General features: G+C 37.1%; 1 protein-coding gene across 1 annotated transcript in view; it reads left to right on the top strand.

Annotated features, from left to right (window-relative positions):
* Window positions 1–23,925, top strand: part of CLSTN2 (calsyntenin 2) — a 183,995-nt gene that overhangs the window by 100,150 nt on the left and 59,920 nt on the right. Inside the window, exons 3-5 of the mRNA XM_042878550.1 lie at window positions 13,827–14,022; window positions 17,005–17,213; window positions 21,967–22,116. Of these exons, the coding sequence (XP_042734484.1) occupies window positions 13,827–14,022; window positions 17,005–17,213; window positions 21,967–22,116 (555 nt within the window). The remainder of the gene's footprint in view (window positions 1–13,826; window positions 14,023–17,004; window positions 17,214–21,966; window positions 22,117–23,925) is intronic.

Here is a 23,925-nt window from a genome sequence, read left to right as displayed (position 1 = left end):
TGTTTTATTTATTCCTAAGTGTCAGTGGCATACCTGATGCTGACGATACAGAGGGCTGTCTGCTTCTGAGCTAGGAGTTTTTTGTTTGTTTGTTTTGGCGGTTTTTCAATCAGTAGTAGTTTTCCCCTTGGCCTTTGTATACATATATGCACACTTTGTAGAGTTTTCCAGAAATCAAACGAAGAGATGGAGATGCTAGTTATCTGAAAGGTATCAAACAGATTGCTTTCAGATACCATCACAAAACCTTGTACCATTGCCACAGCTGGAAACACCATTAAAAACAACGTGTGTTATTGATGGAAAAGTTGGCATACTTGATAATTCAGAAATCACAGCTTGTCAAAAGAGATGAGCGCTTCAGCAACTTTCCTTTAATTATCATCTCATTTGTTAGTCCTACAGTGTTCCAATTTCTGCAAGGGTTACTTGGCTACATACCTTGTTATAACTGTTTAAGCAGTTATAATCTGTTAAGTGAGCTATTATAGTATCTGGATAAGTAATTTGGACAGTCATGAAGTACTAATTATCTAACAGCACTGGGAGGATGATGATGGTTGTAGCTGGTTCTCTAGCCTGTTGAGGCTGGCTGTTTTTCATTAACCATAAGATTGCTGTTTCTGCATTTGAGAGTATGTGAAGAACTTCATTGGATTCAAACTTACCTGCTCAATCAAGTCACCTTTTTCTGGGCTCCCTGCCCCATGTTCATGACTGTGCCATGCCCCATGCCCCACCGCACAGCTAGCACAACATGGGTGTGTGGTGGGCAGTTTTTGGTCCTGAATCCAAATTGATCCCGGGTATTTGCTAGGCTTTGTGGAGGTAGCCTCTGGCACCTGATTGCGTGCAGCTCAGTCCTACAAACTTGGTGCTAGCATGGCTGCATCTTAGTACTTTTAATTTCCAAGTGGCCTCTTCCTTGCTGTAGTAAATGTGTTGGTAGAAGGACCTTGGAAATTTTGAGGTCCTGGGTCTTTGGGAAACAGTGGTCACTGGGTGAGTGAGACCAGGGAAAGATATCCTACAGGTACAGAAGTTTTGCTGTGAGAAAAACTGCCTCAAGTCCCAGTTTTGCTAAATATGCTCAGGTTGCAAACAGCTTTGCCCTAAAGGAGCAGCAATTTCATATCCTTCTAAAAGTGCATACTTTGTCTATTTCTGTTTCACTACTTTCAGATGTGCTCAGTTTGCAAACAAATTGTTATTTTTCTGTTACATCTATAAACTCAGCATAGTCTCTGAGACAGAATGCCTCATAGTGCTTTTGTTCCTGGATTTGTTGGAAGTAAAGATTCTTTGGTGACAGCTGTTTGATCCTGCTGTCTTCAGTGTATGCCCTTAAAAATACCTGTACAATCATGTTATTTTACACAAATACAGATTGCTTGGTTTTTAGCCTTTGCAACTACCTGCAGTTTCTTGGGAAGTTCAGAGGATAAGCATTTCCTCCATGTATCTGGAAGTTGGGCTTCTAGTAAACAGTTCTGTTAATTACATGCAAGCAGGAGTATAATGCAGGTCACTCAATTTTAGTTCTGTGCTGCGGGACTAATAGGAGAAGGAACTGTAAGCATCTACTTGTGTCATGAGAGCAAACAGCTAAGACTTCTAAGTGAAGAAAGCAAACAAGTACAGATAGTACTGCCATTATTAGTCATTTCTAAAAGACAACTTTTGCACAGTATTCACTGAAAGAAATGCCTGATTTTAAGTGAAATTAGGTATTTCAAATACGTAGTTATTTTCATGGTGTAGAGAAAGTATTCAGTTGTCAGATCAGACAAGTTAGAAAGAAAATTACTGGATATTCTTACACATTTGAATGAGGATTCACATAACCTGATATTGTTTGGATAAATTCAAACTTGCCGAAGGCAGTAGTATTTAAGAGTATTTAAAGTTATTGTATAGAACTCTGCAAAGTTACTTAGGACTCTGCAGACTGCACAAATTAAAGATGCATATCTTTATTCAAAATATGGTTTTAATTGGTATAGTTATTGCTTAGTGGCACTTAATTATCTTGCATGCAGTCTTTGGGAGTGACAGGGCAGAGAAGAAGAACACTGAAGCAACAGCGAACTTCATTTATCTAACTTTTTGTTCCCTCTATTCATCTTAACTTCTCTTCTTGTTCTTAACATTTCTTTTCTCTCAATTAAAAGATATCTGTTAATGAGCATTGAGCATACTGAGAAATCTCAAAAGCCATGATTATGCTGTCTACATTTTCCCTCACAGAAAATTTAGGAAAAAAACCTTGTCTCCAACGTCATCTTACTAGAAGCTGGTTGTGATGGCTGTCCCTTTTTTGAACTTTGAGAAACTGAAGACATAGTGAGGCCCAATGGTCCTTAAGGACAAGGGTCTGAGCTCATTCAGGGTCATTTGCTTGCTCTCAGCTGAAGGAATACCAGTGCAGCTGCTCTTGTCCTCTTCGCAGCCTGTGAGACCAATCCTCTACTCCAAAAGACTTTCGAGTACAGCTTGTTCTCCAGCTGTTTGGTAAATATCAGAGGTAAAGGAAAGCTGTTTCCAGCAGATGCTCTGACAAGCAGTTAGTAAACTCCTCCTTTCAGAAAACTTTTTGTCACCCAGCTATCCAAATGTATGAATGCCTATTCTAAAAGCTGTGTCAACTCAGCATATGTTACCCAGAGCTTGAGCAAGTAGATTGTCTGGTTATGGTGGTGTTAATGCCTTGTGTCAACAAGGACAGTGGCTTTGAATTAATTTTACATTGTGATAAACTATTTTGTTCGTTTCTTACCAGAAATATGCAGAATTATAGTTTACTTCAGAAACTGCAAATACAATTTGTTTCTTTATATTGTTGAGGAACAGTTAAACAGAAACTATATAGATATTTATTTCCACTTTCTGAATTGCTGAAATGATTTATTACTGTGCAGTTTCCATGGCATTACATTTTTATTGCTTTATATTGCACATGTTGGGTTTTAATAGTTGCATCTTTCATTTCATTAATTTGAAATTAAACATTAAATTGCAGTGAAAGTTCAGCTATGGCTCCTAAAGCATAAAAAATAAGCTTTGGTATTTACTTTCTAAAATGAAAGTGGGGATGGAATACAGACTAAGTAGAAACATAATCTCTCAACATGATTTGTGGTGCTGTACATAACAGCATCTGTAACTGTGGGATCTGTGTTCAATTCCAGTGCTACAAAATTTATTCTGTCCTTGTTAACTAAGAATGTTTTAGCCTTTAACAATTATGGGTTTTGCCAGTACTCAGCAAGGATTGTCTCTTTCCATTGATATCAACATACAGTTTGTGCTTAATTGCTAAGATAGCTCGTTTTTTCACTTAAATTCTCCATTTTCAGGTTTCCTTTTTTTTTCTCTCTCTCTCTTTATATGATGTGTCATTTGCTTGAAAAGCTAATACAGAAATGTTCTTTGGAATTCTTACTGTAAAACATTTGTAGGGTTAGCTCTGCTAAGAGTTAGACCTATAATTCAGTTCATACCTCTGAAAACTCGCACAGAAGTCGCATCTCTTAGAGATGAAAATATGCCGAAGAAACACTAATTATTATTTAAAGGAGCAGAAAATGAGTCCAGGAACATTTAGATGGAGGGATGAAACTGGAATGCATGTCTGCAGCATGGATTGTCCCATTAGAGTACTACTTCAGAATTCAGTCAGTTTTTAATAATTATTTCGTGTATGCACAGGCTTTTGAACTTCAGTTTGCTAGGAACAGCAAGTGGCTTGTTATGCTTATTTAAATCAGAGGGTGAAAGCTAACTCCTGCTATGCTCCCAGGTACTAAAATATTTACCAGGTTATGTGTGTTTTGAAGACAAGAAATGTAGCAATTAGAAATTCCTAGCAAGTCTGAATTTCTAGAAGGTAGAAAGTAAAGCCAAGGATAACATCCACCCATTGTAACTTATGGCAAATGCTACACGTTTGTCAGTAGGGCTGGCATACCCGTTATCGTATGCTTAGAAAAAGAAGGAAACTTTTTCTAAAAGGTAAATAAGACGGGCATAAAATGTAGCTGAGTATCTTGACATGAGCGGCTCTTAGACCACCAGAGAGGAAGCAGAATCAGAAAGAGCAAAGATGTTAATTGTTTGTAATAGAGCTAGCAACAATACTAAATATCAAAAATACCGTTTTATTGAAGCAGGAGTATTGAGTGGATGTTCAGGTTGGTGTGGCAGTGCTGAGGGTTTTTGACAGGATTGTATTGAAATCCTTTCTCTGAAGACAGCTGCTTTCATACAGCTCATTTTCATGAAAAGTTTTGAGCACTTCTTAATTTCACATTAGGAAAAAAGCGAAGATTATCTTCAGAGCTGCTGAACAACAGGATTTATGTCTTCTGTGTAACTCTTGCTCATGAGAAGAGACAGCAACATTAAAAAGAGTAACATCTGAGATATATGTTAAAAATTGCATATTTGCTATGGGAGATGTTCAAGAAGCAAACAGCTTAAATGTTTTACTGTTTAAAAGGAAACCTTGCATATCTGAGTAATTAATGCAGATTAGATATCCCATTTTAAAGTCTCAGAAGGAACAGAGCAACCATTTTGTTGTGGTGTTCTGAATGGTTCTGTGTCTTCAGGTTCTGTTTAGATGCAGTTTGTGTACTCAGTATAGTTATTTTCGTATCAGTGAGAAAAGAAAAACTTAATCTAAGTTTCTATTCAGAAAAGGTGATTTTATACTACTCCATTCTGTTAAATTAAAGAGTGATGTTTGCAGTCAGCCTGTGGTTTCTTGGTGCATAATATCCCTGGTGTTACAAATAATATTCCAAAGGTCTGGGTTACTGAGATTGTTTTCATGGCTGCAGTCCCATCTGAATCACTGAATATATGAGGAACTTTTGTGGCTGATACTCCTGCGTTAGAAGGCAAGAATCTTACTAAGTTCTGAATAGATGTGAATTACTGCCTTAAAATCTGAGATGTTGAGTTGCTTGGTTTTTTTTGTGCTGTTATTAGTAGAATCAAAAGCTGTAAATAGGAACAAAATGCTGTGTCACAGGTGCTCAAAGACAGCATTGGAACCACTGGGATAGTCAGCTCATTCAGCTGACTCACACCTCTAAGGTGTAAAATGTTAAACAAGAATAAGGCATCCCTACACTGAGCTGGGATGTGGAGTCTCAGGTTTCTGTGTTTAAAAAAGCAGGCTTCCTAATGAACTGCCTGTGAGGACTCACCACAAACCTTTTCTGCATAAGAAAGCAGTCTTTCACTGACTCAATTCTGAGCAGTGGCTGGAGCCACTGATGTCTTACTGGTGGTCTTGCAGGACCAACAACACACCTAAGAACAGAACAGTGTAAAATGGCGCTGATACTCAGCTCTGTATCGGCGCAACAGGAAATAAACTGTACAGAGAAAGGAGGAAATTGTAAGACTCTGAATATGATAAGCAGAATGTATATATTTTTAGAGAAAGGCATCAATTTTAAATGTGCGCACAAAGTAGAATGCAGCTGATCTTCTAATGGCAGATTTGCATTTACCTTTTCTGTGGATGAATTTACTCTCTCAGTTGTGCTATTTCCATTCTGATAAAAGGCCAGATGCTATAATTTTAGCTGTTGTTTTTCATTTGAGGTGATGTTTTGTAATAAAAGCATGTGTCCAAAGTAATTCATGTCTGGAGATGCAAATCATGACTTGATGCTTGGAGCTGAGTATTTCAGGTTCTTTAGCAATGGACAAGTGGAAGTAAAAACAAATGAAAAAAAGCCACGATAAGGAGGAACCATATGGTACGCTTGTAACAATTAAACTCGTGCTCTACTTTGCTGCATGTCTGCAGGATGCACAGATTAGACCCTTGTGCCTAGGCTGCACGCCAACATTGAATTAATGTTTTGAAGCTTTTCATTTGATCTTCTTTCATAGGAAAAAGAGTAAATAGTTGAGTAAAAAGCTTAGGATGGTGGGAGCACTTTACCCATTTCCTAACCTCTCTCTGTTCTGTCTTGTGTGCTTTTTACCTAACACCTGACCTATTTTATTATACATGCTAATAAGAGTGTAGGATCTTGTGTTAAGACCAAAACTGCATCATTTCATTATTCATATAATTCACTTTATTGGCTGACAATGTCCTGAAAATTCCACAGTCATCCATAGATATTTTACACCTCACCTGTGTAATGCTTATTTTTGCAAATCTGGTACCTGGTATCTCTGTGTGCTCTCTTTGAAAAGGGCATTTGCCTCTCCACTGACTTTCATAGTCAAGTCCATTGCTTTTTATGTTTGTGTCCCTGTCAATACAAAGCTCCTAGTATAAAATCCCAAGTTAGAGCTGAGTGATGCCTTTGGCTCTGAGTAAAAATAAGCAGAAGAGCAAACTGGTTGCCCTGTCTGTGCTTTGAATTAGCCAGCTATACCCCAAAATAAATTATTCACAGGAATAATTATAATAGATACATTTTTTGAGCTTCTTTATCTCAGAAATTGTCTGCCTTGATATAGGCCTCAGGGAAAGTGCTTTAATTAAAAAATAATTTTTCTGTCACTCCTCTGAGTCTGCAGTAGACTAAATATCTGATTTTCTAATCCAAGTGTGACATGTTGTTGTTAGTTGCCTTTTTCTGTCTCTGTACATTTCACAAGGGAGCTGCATCTACCAGCTCACGTTGGTGCGAGTATCCTGCCACAGAAGATCTTTTTTGTTAGGTTTGTCTATCACAGGGTAGAAGTTCTGTAAGCATTACAAATTTAGTAGGCAACATTCCTAATCCTAGATATTTACTTAATTTTAAATTCTAGTCACATTATAAATCATCAGTATTTTTTACATAGTTTTACATATTCTATTAGCTTTTGTCCTTTAACAGCTCAGCAATACTTAGCAGACAAAAGTTATTACAATAATATTACAAATAATAATTTTTAAAATCTTATATGCAAAGTCCTCTAAGTCTCTTATAAAAATAGATTCATCCTTTTCAAAGGATACACACAGTAAAATGTGTGGCCTCACTGGGTCAGTTATGTCCATTTTTTTTCTCAGTGTAGAATTCATTAATCTGGAGGTTAGATAGTCTCATGGTACATCTTTTAGGCAGAGACATGGAATTTTGAGCTGTGGTAGCATCAGGGCTTCTGTGTTTACTGGAAGATGTTTTTGCTATGGCAGACATCGAGTATGGGAACAGAAGATTTGCAACCACAGTTGCAAATGTTAAGCTGAAAGTGAACGCTAATCAAATAATGCAGATAGTTTGTGTGAAGATACAAATGGCCAATGTGTGTAGTGGTGATTGTTATTGACGTGTGGAAAAGTAGATCAGACATCCTTAAAAAGTGGCAAGGCAGCAATTTTTCTGTAATGACTGTGTAGCTGTTAAAGATACCGTGCTATGCTTTACAGCATTCTTGCTAAACTGGACAGCTGTTTGTACGTGTGGAGTGTGTTTGGGTGATATCAGATGCACTGCTGAATCCATAGGATACTTGTGAGCATTAACCATTTAGTAAACAAAAGCCTTTCATTGACAGGTAGGCACAGAGCTCCATATACTGATTGCAGTAGTGCAGGTGTTCTTTCGTTTTTTTTTTTGTTCCTTTTTTTTTACAAAAAAAAAAAAGCCTTCCTGCTTTCTTCCTTTATTTATTCCTGCAGATTTCAGAAAGAAAAGATTAAGAAATGTTTGTGAATATTTGTAATAGAATGTTGATTTAGTGGGTATTGATCGATGAGAGGAATTAGTGGCAATATTTTCTGTTTCTATGCTTCAGAGAATGTTGAAAGAACTACATAGTCTGTAGTAAATTAAGAACACTTTTAATTGTGAAAACATCTTGTTTTTATGTGTTTTTCTTTGATCCAGCTGACTGTTTACTGTGAACTTCAAATAAGCACATATCAATTCTTTGTCATTTAAGCTAGAGCGTAAGCATCTTTTGTCCAGATTTGTGTGCACAGTGTGACACATTATGCCTCTAAGCAGTGGTGGTCTGATCTTCAACAAAGCATTTCAGTCAAATGTCTCACTATTAACCGGAGCAATGTTTTTTAAACAACCTTCTATGTTAAAGAAATAAAAAATAATAAATAGAGTAACTTTTCCAGCTTCCGTGTTGCTGGGTGCCTTCATGACCTAAGCGAATTCCCTGGGAGGCTTATCATGGAGCCAGGATGAAAGCCAGAGATGGCTGCTCTTGTAGGCTACCCGCAGAACTATCTTTTTATCCTGAGTAATTGCTCCCTGCATCAGCAGAATGAGACTGGTTAGTTAGGTGTGGGCTTATGACAGCAATGAATCACTGGAAGTACAGCGCAGCTTCTTCCATTTTCCAATTTCAAATTGTAGGAATGGAATAGGAAGGGTAACAGTGGATTTATGTTCTTGCTTTGCAGAGCTTGCTGCCTGTAAAATTAGATAGGAGGAAATAACATTTTTTTGTAGTTTATTGGGATATTAGCACCTCCCTTTGCTTGTCATTTCAGTATAGCTTCCAGGATTTTAGTATTCCATGAGGAGTTTAATAGCATTGGCTTCAGTGATCTGGAAAAGCATACACAGTACTTACCACCTTTCTAAATAATTTTTATCCTTGAAGATATTTTACATCTCCATCACTTCACCTCCTTTTTCCAAACAACCACTCTTTTCTCTCTCAAATCCCAATCTTCAGTGTTCCATAATTATTTAAACAGTAGTTACAGCTTATCATAGAAAAAACTTGTCAAAGCAGTAAGCCTTGCCAGTGGCACTGAGACACGCTAAAGGTTGGCAGCTGTGCACTGCAGGATGTATTTGCAGGATTCAAACAGAGAAACTTGTGTACAGTTGTTATCCTGGGCAGTTGCATTAAAAATACAAAATAAACACCAACCCCCTAACCAAACATACTGAAAAAACCATCATGTGCATGTACTGCGTCCATGCTGCATGTTGGAGAAAACAGACATCAAGTTGATGTCACAGGGCATGCCTTGCAACCCTGCTATAAGCTTTGCGGTTCTCCTCTGGGTGCTTTCCAAGTGCCTTACCATCCTTTTTATACTGTGGAGCCCAGAAATGCACACAAGGTCAGGCTGCACCAGCACTAAATATAGCATGAGAAGCACTTTTTTTGACTGGCTACGTTGTGTTTAGTGCACCCCACAACGCATTTTGCCCCTCTGCTGTAAAGACACACTTGTTGGCTTGTACCAAGCCTGCTGCCACCAGCAGCCTGGGCCCCTTCCTGCTGAGCTGCTCTCCAGTTATTCATCTCCACAGCTGTGCCTTGTCCAGCAATGCTTTGTCCCAAGTGCAGCACCTGACATTTTTCTTGAATTTCATGTTATTCAGGATGTATAAAACCAATAAAGCTGCATCCTTAATTCTAAATATATGATCAGCTATGCTGATATGTGCATCTCAGGGAAATGTGCATAGAAATGTAGTAAAAGTCTAGAGAGTAATAACATCAGAAGAGGATATGAATGTTAATGAGTCATTTTGCCGGCAGTGAACTAATGAAGCCTTGTTTCCTGGAGGTTTGTGCCTCATTTTTGATTTACTGCTGTCAAAAAGGTGAAAAATAGAACTGCAGCTTTTCTTGTTGTTGGGCTTTTACAGGGTTTTGATATGAATGGATGCCATCTAGTGAGATGTGACCTCTTTGACACCCTTTCACTATTCCTGTAGTTTCTCGGTATTGTGCAGCTGCATGATTACTTAGTGTCTATGGGAAGCAACTAATCTTCTTAATGTTTAGCTGAAATCAGCAAGTGGTTTTGGAGTTAATGGGAGGAACAAATACGTGTGTGTACACTTACACATACTGAGTACTCCATAAGCAATCATAAGGCTGCAAGAAAGAATGTGCCAGGAACTCTGGTTGAACAAAACTTTTGTAATTACTGATTCATATGCAACTCTATTTTATTAATTACTGGTCATAATGATCAAATGTCAGGGATCTCTGCATTCTTCAGTATTCTTTATGTAATAAAATGTGAATTAAAAGCAAACATTGATGGGAAAGGCAAAGTAAGGGAGCAAATATATAATTTTTAGAAACGTTTGAAATTGAGTTCAAGGCAATAATTTTGTGTTGCAATTAAAGTTGTAACATTGCTTTTTATTTCTTAGAAAGCAAGGGGCATTTTGTTTATTTATATGATTTGTAATGCAATTTTGTTGATTAAAGCCTGTGTAAATGTAGCTGAATAGGAAACATTGTCATTAGTAATTTCTAAATGATGGAAAGATTTGTTGGTTATATTTCTGTAACACGGAACTGTCAATAGCATTTTCAAGCTAGTATAGTTCTTACAAAGGAACTTATTATTTCTTTGCTAGTAACCTACTGATTTCTACAAGATTTCTCAAAATAATGCAAAAATGTATGGTGCTAATGATTGATAATCGTCTGAATTATATGAAGAGAAAACGTTTTGTCAGAATTTAGTTAAAAAAGTGTGTTTACATGAAGCGACTTAGCAAAGTGAGGAGATTCTTTAGTAATCCAGCAGAAATCCAGGAGTTTGTACCTCCTGGCCCTGGGAGAAGAGGGACTTTCCTTTCACTCTGGATTCAACTGCTATAACATGTCACGAATGTTAGTCTACCTTTATGTGGTTTCATCATCTTGTGCCTGTTTCATGAACTCACTGCCACCACCATTTGGATCAATAAACCCTATATATTTCTATTCCCAAGCCCATTTAAATAAAATGAAGGGTTAAACGTAGTATTATTTTTCTGCATTGTCTGTTGTGGGGAAAACAGTGTCTCAGTTTGCCCTCTAAAGCACCTCTACAAAGGAAACAAAAAGTGAGTGGTGTCAGTGTCCCAAAGGTGGTTGTTCTGCAACTTAAATAGACTTTGAGTAAGACAGAGACCCATCTCCTCGTTGAATACTTAACTGCATGTATCTATGAGCCTGGTAAATAACATAAGCTTGGCACAGTTCTTACAGGCATCAGCTGGGTTTGGGGTTGGCCTGTCTGGGATTAAAAATTAAAGCCCCGTGGCTCCATTTTGTAGTTAAAAAATAATACTTGTTATATTTTAAAGAAAGTATTTGTGATGTCTAACAGTAATTCCATATATCTGTGCGTGTCTTGCAGTGTGAAGACAGATATCATTTAATTTTGTTACAGCTGATCAATTCTATTAAAAATATTACTCATTAAAATTACTGTACAATTTTAGAATAAACTTATTCCTTTAGAAATAGCAGAACTCTCTCTCTGAAAATTCTTACCTAGCTCTTAAAAATATGTGCTATTTATATGAAAATAATAGAGTGCTGTAACCTAAATCCAGAAGTATATGCTTTTTTTTTTTTCGTATTTACAAATATCTCCCTATATTTGTGCAGCTGTCATTATTTTATCTTAAATAAATGTGAACATAGAAGACAAAATTAGAGTTGTAAATAAGGCTGGAATATCTAGCATACAAGCAGGATTTGGAACCTTCCAAATACTTGCTGAGAACTAATTAAACTTGTCCTGCTTCTATAATTGCTTTGCACCAGCCCTCTATGTTTGGAAAGGAAAAAATGATAGACATTCAGACAAAGGCAGAGGTTGCTTTTTTCCTGTCTTGAGCTATTTCTGCTCTTCAAGAATGTAGGCTTGATGTCTGCAAATGCTGCACTGTTTATAATTAAACAGTGGATCAATAAAATAATAAATGCAAAGCACTGAAGTTAGGATTTCTGTTGACAGATTGTGCATCTGAGGATAGCTTATTTTTATTGAGAGGCCACTGTTACAGAATACAAGAAGTGGTATTCTTCCATTAAACGTCCCACACTTATAAAAACTGAAATGCACAGTATCATTTTAGACGAACATTTCACTTTGAAGTTGCATGGAAATTAGAATAGTATTTATTTTCAGAGAGAGAGAGAGAGAGAGAGATGGTAACAACATTGAGGTGCAAATTCAGTGTTTGGTGCCTGTAATCAAGGCTAAACAAACTGCTTCACTTCAACCTTCTCTTATGCTTTGTTTCCTATAGAACAGATCATAAGCACTGTGAAGCTTGCTTATATGGTGATGCAAGGACTTAGTCTTTTCCAGAGACTGACTTTCAAGACAAAATCCCTTCCTTCCTCAACAGCCCCAGTATTCAGGTTCATTGAGCACAAACTGAAGAGAGCCTGGAATAGAGCAAATCCTCCATCCGTCCTGAAATACCACACAGCCCTTTCGTGCCATTTGAGTGAGGGGCTGGAGTGAGCAAATGTCCAAGTAAACAGTGTGTTCTCTCTATGCCTCATAATTAGTAAAACAACTGCATGTAGACACTGTAAAAGCACTCACAGCACTGATAGGAAGGGTGAAGAGTGGGATTCATCTGCCTAAATGTCAGTGTATGTAGCTGAGCTCAGCTCCAGCTCCCATTGTAATCAAGGGAAGAATCGTAGTTGAGGGAATATCCTGAAGACCTTTATTCATAAATATGCATAAAGCATAATATGCCTAAGCATACCCAATTTCTACCTCCACACCTATCCCCCCTAAAAATACAAACACCTAAATCTTCATTTTTTCATTCCCTTCGTAATTAGAATGATGAACTCTGTCATTTCTATAAAGTCACTGGCTAGCATCTTCTCTAAAAATAAACATTCTAGAACAGAAAGAGAGAAGTCAGTTAACACTTGTATTAGAGGTCACAGATTCAGAGTTAATTTAGAATTTGGCAGTTGGTTCAGATATGATTGGCAAGAAGATAGCCAAAAGGCTGCAAGTATAAATTGGAAATAAATGGAAATAGATTATGTGACTGGGATACAGCTCTGAATCCATAATGCATGTCTTGAGACTGACTTGCTCATAAAAGAGCATGTGTTTAATGTGTCATAAAAATATTTAAGCCACATTGGTCTTTGTATAAATGTTCCATTTTTAAAGTTGAAATCTGGAGTGGCTAAAAATGACTTCAGCATGCGTATCCTTGCCATCAGCATAAAGGGTAATACATACATACATACATACATACACACACATATATAAAGAAAAATCACTGGAAACTGTTTTTTTCCCCTTTGAGATCTGCATTACCTTCTTTGTTGCTGTTCTTAGCTTCTGTGTCCATATCTGTTTTTTAGTCCTTGCTCTGCCATCTATTTTGTTACATAGTATTCCTCTGAGAGAAGCTGTGGATGTTTTCTGTTAGGATACAGTTGGGAGGCAGTGAGTTGCTGACCAGAAGGCATCATGTATGGGTTTGTGAGTGTGCATGGGTGACTGCAGTGTGCCTGTGTTCCTTTGACTACTTCTGTTCCAAAGATGATAAAGATGATATATGTGTGTAAATAATGTAAGATATGTTTTGAATGTGCTTACGTTCTGCATCATTAGTTTTTTCACTGTTGGTAGCTAAACTGCAAGAATCTGAACATCTGCTACCACCTGCTAGCTCAAGTGTCTGCGGGAAGCAGTGACAGCAGTTAGAAAAGATCACCTCTAAAATGTTCTCTTTTCTTTCTGCTATTCTCTTTTAACTAAGCACTGTCATCTTAACTTAGCTCAGAATTTAACCTGGTGCCATATCTAAGGAATGGTTTCTAGAGTGTTAAGAAACATTCTGCAGTGACAGAAGAGGAGAGGACGTGACCAGAGCTGCTCTCACCCCATCACTCTCCACAAATGCATGGCCACCATCCCTTGTACATACGTGTTAATCTTATACCTGAGTCAGTATTACTCCATCCATAACAGCATGTGAAATACAGATCAGTGCTAACATCTCCAGTGGTACTGTGATGCATTAGATTATGATTGTTTTGTGTTATACATATATTACAGTATTTTAATATTTGTGTTATGTTTATCTTATTCCTCACAGGTGAGATATGTGCTTTTAAAATTCACGGACAAGAAATGCCATTTGAAGCTGTTGTGCTTAACAAGACATCTGGAGAAGGTCGTCTTCAAGCCAAAAGTCCTATTGATTGTGAGCTGCAGAAAGAATACACGTTCATCATTCAAGCCTATGACTGTGGATCAGGACCAAGTGGAGTAAACTGGAAGAAATCTCACAAGTAGGTGAAAATAACATTTATTCGCTTTGTTGTGCATTTACTCTATGGTGCAAATCAGATTGACGGTACCCTTTTTATAGAATCATAGAATGGTTTGGGATGGAATGAACCTTTAAGATCATCTAATTCCAAACCCTCGCTGTAGGCAATTAGACCTCTTCTAGAGCAGGTTGCTGAAAGCCACATCCAGCATGGCCTTGAATGCTTCTAGGGAGGGGGCATTCACAACCTGTTCCAGTGTGAGAAACTCCAGCGAGTGTAAAGAATTTCTTCCTAATATCTAGTCTAAGTCTACCCTCTTCCAGTTTAAAACCATTTTTCCTTGTCCTGTCGCTACCTGCTCTTATGGAAAGTTCCTTCCCAGCTTTCCTGTACGCCCCTTCAGGTACTAGAAGGCTGCTATAAAGTCCCCCTGGAGCCTTCTTTTTTCCAGACTAAAGGGCCCCGGCTCTCTTAGCCTGTTCTCACAGGGGAGGCCTTCATGGCCTTCCTCTGCACCTACTCCAACAGCTCAATGTCCTTCTTGTGTTGGGGTCTCCAGAACTGGAAACAGTACTCCAGGTGGGGTCTTGTGAGAGCAGGGTAGAAGGGCAGAATCACTTCCCTTGACCTGCTGGTCATGCTTCTCTGGATGCAACCCAGAATATGGTTGGCCTTTGGGCCTGCAAGTGCACAGTGCTGGCTCATGTTGAACTTTTCATCAACCAGTGCTCCCAATCCTTCTCTTCTGGGCTGCTCTTAAGCCATTCTCCACCCAGCCTGTGTCTGTCTTGGGATTGCCCCAACTCAAGTGCAGAACTTTGTACTTGAACTTGTTGAATTTGATGAGATTACACGGGCCCACCTCTCAAGTCTGTCCAGGTCTCTCTGGATAGCATCCTTTCCCTTTAGCATGTCAACTGTGCCACTCAGCTTTGTGTTATCTGCAAAGTTGCTGACGGTGTACTCAATCCCACTGTCCATGTAGCATACGAAGATGTTAAATAAAGCCAGTCCCAATGCTGATCCCTGAGGAATACCACTTATCATCAGTCTTCCCTTGGACATTAAGCAGTTGGCCACAACTTTCTGAGTGCAGCCAGAAAGTCAATTCCTTATCCAGCAAGTGGTTCATCATCATTTCCCTTTTTCTCCAATTTGGTGACCAGGATATCATATATATGTTTATACTGTAGTCATGTAGAAAGCAGTTAAACCAAGATGATTAGTTGTCACAATGATTTGTCCACTTTTAATTCCTATTTCTTTTTAGAGATTTTTTCTTTTTTGCCTCTGACAGTTTGACTTACTCTGCACTGGTTCCAGCTGAAGTTTTTAACAGAATCACGGTTTAAGTGGAGAAGTGTATCTCAGTTTTGGTTAACTTTTCCATTTTTGCTTTTATATTAAATACATTGACTGAACAGATCATCCAGGAAATAGAACCTAGCTCTTAGAAATTGTAATTAAGTGTTCTTTCAGTTCATCTCATTTGAAATGGTAAGAAAAGGGGAAATTGATCATTTTTTTAGTATGTGCATATATATAAGCTATTTCAGTGTTGCCTTTGCACAGTGGATTTCTGATCTCAACTTTTGGACAGAAAGTCCCAGAGGAATTAACATCCTCTTGTTGTGAAAGGGTATTCAAGGTGAATAGGTGGTACTTTTTACTGTGCAGCCAGTTTCCTGCGTACCTTTTAAATAAAGGCAGTGCCCTTTTCCCCCTGCAAGGCATGCAGACCATTTGTCATTAACTCAGATATAGAAGTATAACTCCTGTTCATTTTGCTAAGAACCACTTAAATGATTAATAGGTCTTCCTTTTATTCATCCAGGCAATTAAAATTTTCATTAGCTCTATAAAGCATTCCAAACTCTTTTAGGATGTTTAAAAAGAATGTATATCTAGAAAAAAAGTCTACAATATCAAATAATTATCAAGTTACAGAAACAATTTTTCCTCAATACTATTAGTTTTTATAGCATTTTTCACTCACATCACTAACAAGCTACTGAGTGTTAGACTTGGAAAATTTGGTCTAATCATAGTCATTAAATGTGGCTCACTCAGAGCGGCCTTTGCTATGCTTTCTTTCGTTTGTATAGTAAACACACTAAGCTAGGTTTTTGGAGTCCAAACACCTATTCCTGGTTCTGCCATTGATCTGGAACACCCCTTCCCTTTTCTGTCTCCTTGTTACCCAGCTTATCCAACCAGATACAAAGTTGTTTCAATTTAGTACACTGAGAGTTAGCACGTTAAGTACAGAAAATCTCTTATTTTTGATCCTCAGAGGCTTACCATAATGTGCATATTGAAAATGTGGGGAAGTCATTATCTTGATAAGAGGTGCCAACAGCAAGGATCCTGTTCTTATATTTGCAAGTAAATTAGTGCCTTGGGATTTAATGGGGAATCTCAGACCTACATCAGTATGCAGCTTGTGTTGCATCATTTTTCTCTTTAAATGCTACCAAGCATTTCACTTTTTAATATTGACAGAACTCTTTCCTTTAGAAGGCAAGTTACAAATATTATAGCTACTTAAGTAATTAGGTAGTTAGAATCAGCAGAGGGTGAAATACTTTGTATTGAAGAGTGCCATAAATTGACAATTTTTATGTAACAAGTATTTAATATGCTTTTTTTTTATTAGTTTGTTTTTTCCATTTACTGACCCATTTTGCACTGGTGTAATGTCACCAACTTTCTGCTGGGCTCCATGTTAAAAGGCAGCACGGTTTTAGCAAGGAACCCTTTGAGTTCCTCTCCCTGATACTTTTGGCACAGTGCTTTTACCTACAGAAACTTAAGGTATTAAGTTGGGCAAATTAAATACAGAAATTCAATAATATCTGATTTTAGCAAATGTTGACATGTTCTTCTATATATTTTTTTGTCAGCCCTTTTACATTAAGAAAGCAAACTGCTAATAATATGATCTTACTTGAAGTCATTCTAAACTATTTTCTCTTTGATTTCTTTTCTTACGTGTTTTAGGGCAGTTGTCCATATCCAAGTAAAGGATGTTAATGAGTTTTCGCCAGCTTTCAAGGAGAGTATGTATAAGGCCACCGTGACAGAGGGAAAGATCTATGACAGCATACTGCAGGTAGAAGCCATAGATGAAGACTGTTCCCCGCAGTATAGCCAGATCTGCAATTATGAAATTGTCACAACAGATGTTCCTTTTGCTATCGATAGAAATGGTGAGTATGGAGAAGGATCTGACTGTAATTTCTGGGACAGATAGTGTTATTTTTTGCAGATAGTGTATAATTAATAATTGATACCAGTTGATAATCCAGCCCTTTGAGTTTTAACTCAAGAAACTAATACTGTTCTCTGAGAATGAAGAAACTGTAACATTGGAAAATTACATCTTTTTTATGTTTGATGTGGTCAGAAAGTGCCACAATAATATGCATCATGGAAATGAAAAAAAGGTTTTATAGATGTGCAGTACTTTTCTCTGACAGTCAGTCTGTTCTCTTAGTTGTCTAAAATCTAGTTTCCTGTGCAGCAGTAATGCAGCATGTAGCCCTACTTAATTTATTTGCAGGTTTATAGCTAGTCCCAGTCTTCTGAACTCTTTGGATGCAGAATGGACACTATACTGACTGTGTTTAGTAGTTCACAGTTCTAATCATTCGTGGCGCTTCCTGAAGTTGGTCTCCTATTCTGCAGTATAGAATAAAATATGCCTTGGGAAAGTAGTAACATTTTTCAAGGGTTTGTAATTTACTTGGTTTTCCAATGTAATATTAAATGGACATCTCAAAAAATAATGAATCATATTAAGTTTTCCATATGGTGCACTTTCTGACATTGGCTTCTCAACCTGTCAGCTTCTTGCTTCTCCTAGTCAAGTTCTTACCGGGGAAAAGCACAGACTTTGTCACTGAGTTTGGGAGAAGTGGCTGGGCTGCATTTAAAATGAGCTAAGGATTCTCCCTTCCCGTTCTCTGCTTGCTTTAGACAATACAAAATAGTGATTCTGTATTTCACGTGCTTCAGCAGTGCCATATTGGCATCATTTTGTAAATAGGAGTGCTGTTTTCTCTGTATCTGGGGCAGAGGCCTGTGATGGACCCATGGGAAGTTCTTCTACATGTGCACCATACTGTGGTACTGAAGGAAATATCCTTCATGTTACTGGTTTTAGTTATCAGTATTCGCATGTGCACCCTTGTGAAAAAATAGAAAATATAAATTCCTGTGCTTACAGAACATGTTTCCCCAACCAAACACCTTGTTTGTATACCCAGCAGAGTGTTCTGATTTATGTGATTTTTTGCCAGTTTGGAGATTGAAAGCATGCATGGAGCTACATTTTCTCTAAGCAGTTGTTTTCATATTGGGATGTTTTATTAGAGAAAGAGAAAAAAAAACCACCTTTCTCTAGTTCAAAAATGATCCATCTTTATTTGCACAGCTCTTGCATCATGTACAGCTGAGCTTCAAAAGATAATAATCTGTTAGCACATCAGTGCAGTGTAAATGGCGTTGGTGGAAAAAGACCACTTGTAATACCATCATTTGGAGGCAAGCATTCTATATACTATATAAAAGATGTAGTCATGAGTATGTCTGTGTTTAGGTTAAATGTTGAGCTGTTTAGGTGGCTTCATGAATAGGCTTGTGACTTTTAATGGCTAAGTAACAGACAAAAATGAGCATTGTATGGAGCAGGCATTCCAATTGCTTATGCCTTTTCAGGTGTTATCTCACAGTGCAGCTGGCTCTTGAGCGATCACGGCTTCTTTTATGTCAGAGGCAGGATCAAAAGCACATTAAATGTCAAGTGTCTTTGGTTACATATTTGTCCCCATGTGCTTGTGACCTGCTTTCCAGCAAAGACAACCAGAAATTGACTTAAAAATCACGTTAAAGGCCAAGATTAATTGGTGTTAGGTTATAATACGTGCAGTTTCTTGGTCATGAATTCAGTTAATAACTCTTTGATCTATTTGTTCACTAAAAGAACACTGCTGCCACAGTCAACAGTAATTGCAGTCTAATTTGCAATTTTTTAAAATAATGGTGATTGCTTAAGCTCACTGGGATTAGAGACAGAGAATAGATGGCTGCACTTTTATTTTGTGACAGAAATATGTTGCTTAGTTCCAACACATTTCACTGCTCAGAATGTGCCTCTTTGCCAGCAGATATAAGCTTTCTCTGATGCAAATTCTTTGGCATTGTTCCCATTTTTGTTACCTGTGGGATATATTAAAGTAGATGTATGAGATGCTTGGGACTGTCTGTTAATGCTGTGCTAATTAGGATTTTGTTTATAGTTTTTTTGCCCATTGTGAAAAACCAATCTAGGGTCTCCATTCTAGTGAAAGTCATGTCATTGTGTCTTGTGGAAGTGATCTTTTTTTTTTTCCACTTTTCAGAAATACAGCTGTGGTATTTCAATTCCCAGAAATTCTCCAAAAGTAAAGGGTTTGTAATTAAAAAATAAAAAATAAAAAAAAAAATGCAACTATTGGTTCATATGTTGAGATGTTTCTTTTGACCACAAACCTGTGCGAATAGCCATTAACAGACTTCGAGATAGATGAACATGCTTTGTCATCAGCTTTTACCTTTTGGTAGATCATTTCCTTTTTAGGCAAAATTTATTTCTTATATCTGTATCGGTCCAGGGAACATTTTGTTGTATTGAAAAATTATATTGCACATTGCAAAACATTTACAGAAAGGAAGAGAAAACCCTCCAGACTGCAGCTATGCACAGTGTACTTCACATCACCAAATTGCGTGAGGTACAAACTGATAAACATTGGCACAGGAAGCAGCATCCAGTATAGACCTTAGTAGGTCATGCATCTAAAGGAAAGTAAAATAAAGCTTCCTAATTTACATTTGGCAACTTTGACTCAGTGCTTTTAATTTCTTCCTGATCTAAATTATTTCACGTGAAGAAAGTCTGGTATTCCTAAGAATTCACATTTAGACACTAATTCTGTTATGACTCTGAACTGCACTCTGACTTTGGAGAAGACGTTTGGTAACTATTACTTATCATTATACCCATTTTACAGAGGAAGAAGCTGCTTGCCCAATCCCTGGGAAGTGCTTAGAAATAAATGTTCAGATAGCTCGGTATGAAGATGAAATCAGTACAAGTTTTGTCAGATCACTTATCTTAGAAAACAGACCTGAGCAGAACCTTGCAAGGTCAACTTTACAGCACTGAGATCTGTATTAGAACCTCTAAAATCCTGATATTGTCAGAAAAGTGAAACTTTTTAGATAACTATTTGCATGTAGTTTTTATTTGTGTGTATTTGTTTATTTATTAAATCATGCTTTCTTTACATTGGCTTAGAAAAGTGCATGTTCTGAAAAGAAGTCATATTAGTCCTCCTATTGGCATACTGTCAAATACAGCGTCTGCTGGCTCTTTGCTGCTGGAGATCTTGTGATGTTGAAGCTGTTTGCAGCATTGCTAGCTCTGGTGTCATGCAAGGGTTTGGAGATTAAAGTTCATACTCCCTGTACATACAGGAAGTAAGCATGAAATTCAAATGGGAATTGCAGTAGTAGAGTAGTTGAGTCTGTCTCCTGTTCTTGTGAATAAGATCTTTAGAATAGGATGAAAGATACCCATAAAACAGGGAAGTCTGTATCAAACTATACCCAAAACTGACCCTGAAGAAACAGCAGTGCAAATGTGTAAGTCCTCACACAAGAATATTCATATTTCTGTTGTTCAGTTAATCAGCTTTCTGTTTTGTTTTTAAATCTGTTATAGCTCTTGGTATTTCCAGGAAAAAAGGCCAACGTTAAGAAAGCTTGAAGAAAATTAATTGTGTATTGTGTAGAGAAGTACTTACTTTTCCCATTGAAATTTCCTTTTTTATTGATTGCCTTTCTGTTCATGGATGAGATGCAAATAGAAATTCTCAGTCTATTGGTAAAACATTAGTCTTTGTTTACAGTGTTATAGTGCTTGGTGTTTATAGTGTTTACCATCTGTGTCTACTTTTAATCATATATTGTAAAATAACTTAGTATAAAGCATCAGAGATAACAGAAAAATTGCATATTTAGGGTATCAATGAATTGCAATAATATCTGCAGGGCATCCAAATGACCTTCCATAACAGCTTGATCCAGAGTAAGCATTCTCATTCAAAGAGATGGTATAAAAACCAAGTGAAGACATGTCAAATACACTATACAGTCTCAAATTTTAGTTTAAGTAGTGAGGGCATTTCAGTGGAAATGGGCAGAATTAAAATGCTAACTCTTTAATTACATGTTCATACAGTTACATAGTAATCTCCTAGTCTTGCAGGAAGTGCTCTGAGAAAGACATTTCTTTGTGAAAGTTATTTCTTTGATCCTGAAACAAGTGATTTGTCACCTTCGTATGTGTGTTAGGTTCAGCAGGTAATTTCTGGTATTGCTGAGTTTTATTTTCCATGTGGTAGCTCAATTCTGTCATGTCAAATACTGCTGAGCTTTCTTATGTAGAAGGTGATTTTGCACCTTACATTTAAAATCCAGGGGAAGGGGTTAAATATCTCTCACTTAAAGGATAGTAACTTTAAGGGGAAAAAATACTTAGGCTGGACTTATATTCAGCATTAGATCTCAAGAGAGCAAGGTGCAGCTGCCACATTAAGGCAGTGTGTTCTGGGAAGATGTGGAAGATGAGCATCTGCTCATACTTGGCATTTGAATATTAATCTTTAAATAGTCTTAGTCTTACTTCAGAAAATATTGAGCAGGTGTTTGCTACAGACGTGCCCATATGTAGTAAAGACTAGTAAAGTTGTAAGTTGTCTAATAACTTCCCTTCATCCAGTAAAGAAATAAAGTCCTGCCCATCCCTGTGGACGTCCTGTGTGTTCCAAAGAGCTTATGATTTGATGAACTCTACCTTGAATGTGATAATCCACATATGCCAAAATTCCTGAATGTTATCTTTTATTGAATCTGTAGGTAACATCAGAAACACTGAGAAGCTAAACTATGATAAACAGCATCAGTATGAGATAATGGTGACAGCTTTTGACTGTGGACAAAAACATGCGAGAGAAGATGTCTTAGTGAAAGTTAACGTCAAACCAGTGTGCAAACCAGGCTGGCAAGGTAAGGTTTAATAGCTTGTATATCCCAACCCCCCTTCTATCCCTGGGCTAGCAAGCAAATGCATACACAATATTTTCTAAGTCTGTCTAAATATACTGAAGGGTTAAAAATTTATTCTGGCTTGTCTTTCTCCTTGGAATCCGCTTTCATCTGTATGCACAAATGCATGAGTGAAGGCTTGTTCCATCTGCAGTGGGTACAAAAGGCAAAGTTTATCTTGATTATTGTCATCATATTGAGAGAGTTCAGTAGGAATTTATTTTTGAAAAACAGTTCTAAGAAGCTGCAGTCTACCATCTAAAATGAGGAAAAACCCAGCTAGTGATGAAATGGGAAGATGCAGAGTAGAAGGAATTAAGATGAAAAGGAAGGCTGAATTAAGGAAAAATCATACAATTCATGCAACCACATTATGGAGATTTCACTCAGGACTAATCTGACCTTCAAAATTGTAATTTTTAAAGAGAATAATCCAGAAGGAAAGAATCATTTTCATTACTGCACTTGCAGGTGAATATATAGAAATGACACTTAGGGAAAAAAGTGTTTAATTTGTAAATTGAGACCACCTCTTGTGTAGAAGACTTCACAATGACGTACATCTGAAATGTCATAATTCCATTTTCACAGTCTTCATTTAAAACAGAACCACATTTTATTTTTTCATGGATGCCCCCACCTCCATCAAATATTTCAAAAAGCATTTTTTTAAAAATATAACACTACTAAGTATTTCCACATTTTATAACACAAGTTCTTGATTTATACCATATTAATAATATGGTCTCTACACTTCGGAAATGTTTCAGTTTTGTGGAGTCGTGTCTAATCACTGGTACACATTTTCTCTTAGAATTCCTATTGGAAAGTTGCTGACTTTTCATTTGCCCAAGGGAATTTTAGTGACTGAATAATTTTTGCCAAGAGATATCAGTAATGATATATTGCCAACTATTGTCATAGCTATATAAGAGATCACGTATCAAACATACTTCTGGTGATCATTCGTGGTCATACCAAGTACATACACTTACAAACAACCACAAATAAAGTTGGTTTTATTTTCATTTATGGATACTTTGGTTTATCTTCAATTATGTGGGGTTTGTGATTCTAATGAAAATCTGGAATTAAACTTCTATTTTAGGCATACAACTTTTTTTTTTTTTTTTTTTTTCCCCTCCTAGAAGTAAGGCTGTATGTTAAACCAACCACTGTGACAGGCTGCCAAGTTGTTAGCTGGAAGCAACCTCTTAAAAAACAACAACAAAAAAAAAGCACGATGTGGTAGTTTAAAGCAGCTTGACTAAAGTGTCTCTAGTAAGGAAGGATGTGTTTTTCTAGTATTCATTTTGCTTGAATTTGGACTTAGTAGTTCTGTAGTAAACTAGCACAAATGCACTCTGTCTTTATTCTGTCTGATAAAGTTTTATGATAGCTCTTTATTATAGGCAGGGCAAAAATATCAGATAGTTCAGATATTTTCTGCTTGAGCTTATTCCTTGCCTGTGGAATTGTATCTTTCTGTCTGTCAGCAAGGTGACTACTTCATTTTGCTGGCAAGTCTCTGGGTTGATTGTCACATGGTGCAAGTGGATGGTATTTTGTCTTCGCAGGGTATAAGATACTTAAATAAATAATTGGGTGTGAGACATTAGTTCTTAACTATCAGGTCAGTAATTATTGTTTGAAAGAAAGATGCAGCATAATTCTTTCAGAAATTTCTTCATTTGTTTTATAGATACAGTTTTTAAAAACCTACTTATTTCTAAATGTGAAGATAGTCACATATTTGATGGTGTTTTTCAT

The sequence above is a fragment of the Lagopus leucura genome, unplaced genomic scaffold (genome assembly GCF_019238085.1).
Source record: "Lagopus leucura isolate 7727_CA_CO unplaced genomic scaffold, USGS_WTPT01 Super-Scaffold_100021, whole genome shotgun sequence".
NCBI classification, from domain to species: Eukaryota; Metazoa; Chordata; class Aves; order Galliformes; family Phasianidae; genus Lagopus; species Lagopus leucura.
Note: the sequence above shows the minus strand (reverse complement) of the source record. Positions and strands in the feature narration are given on the sequence as shown.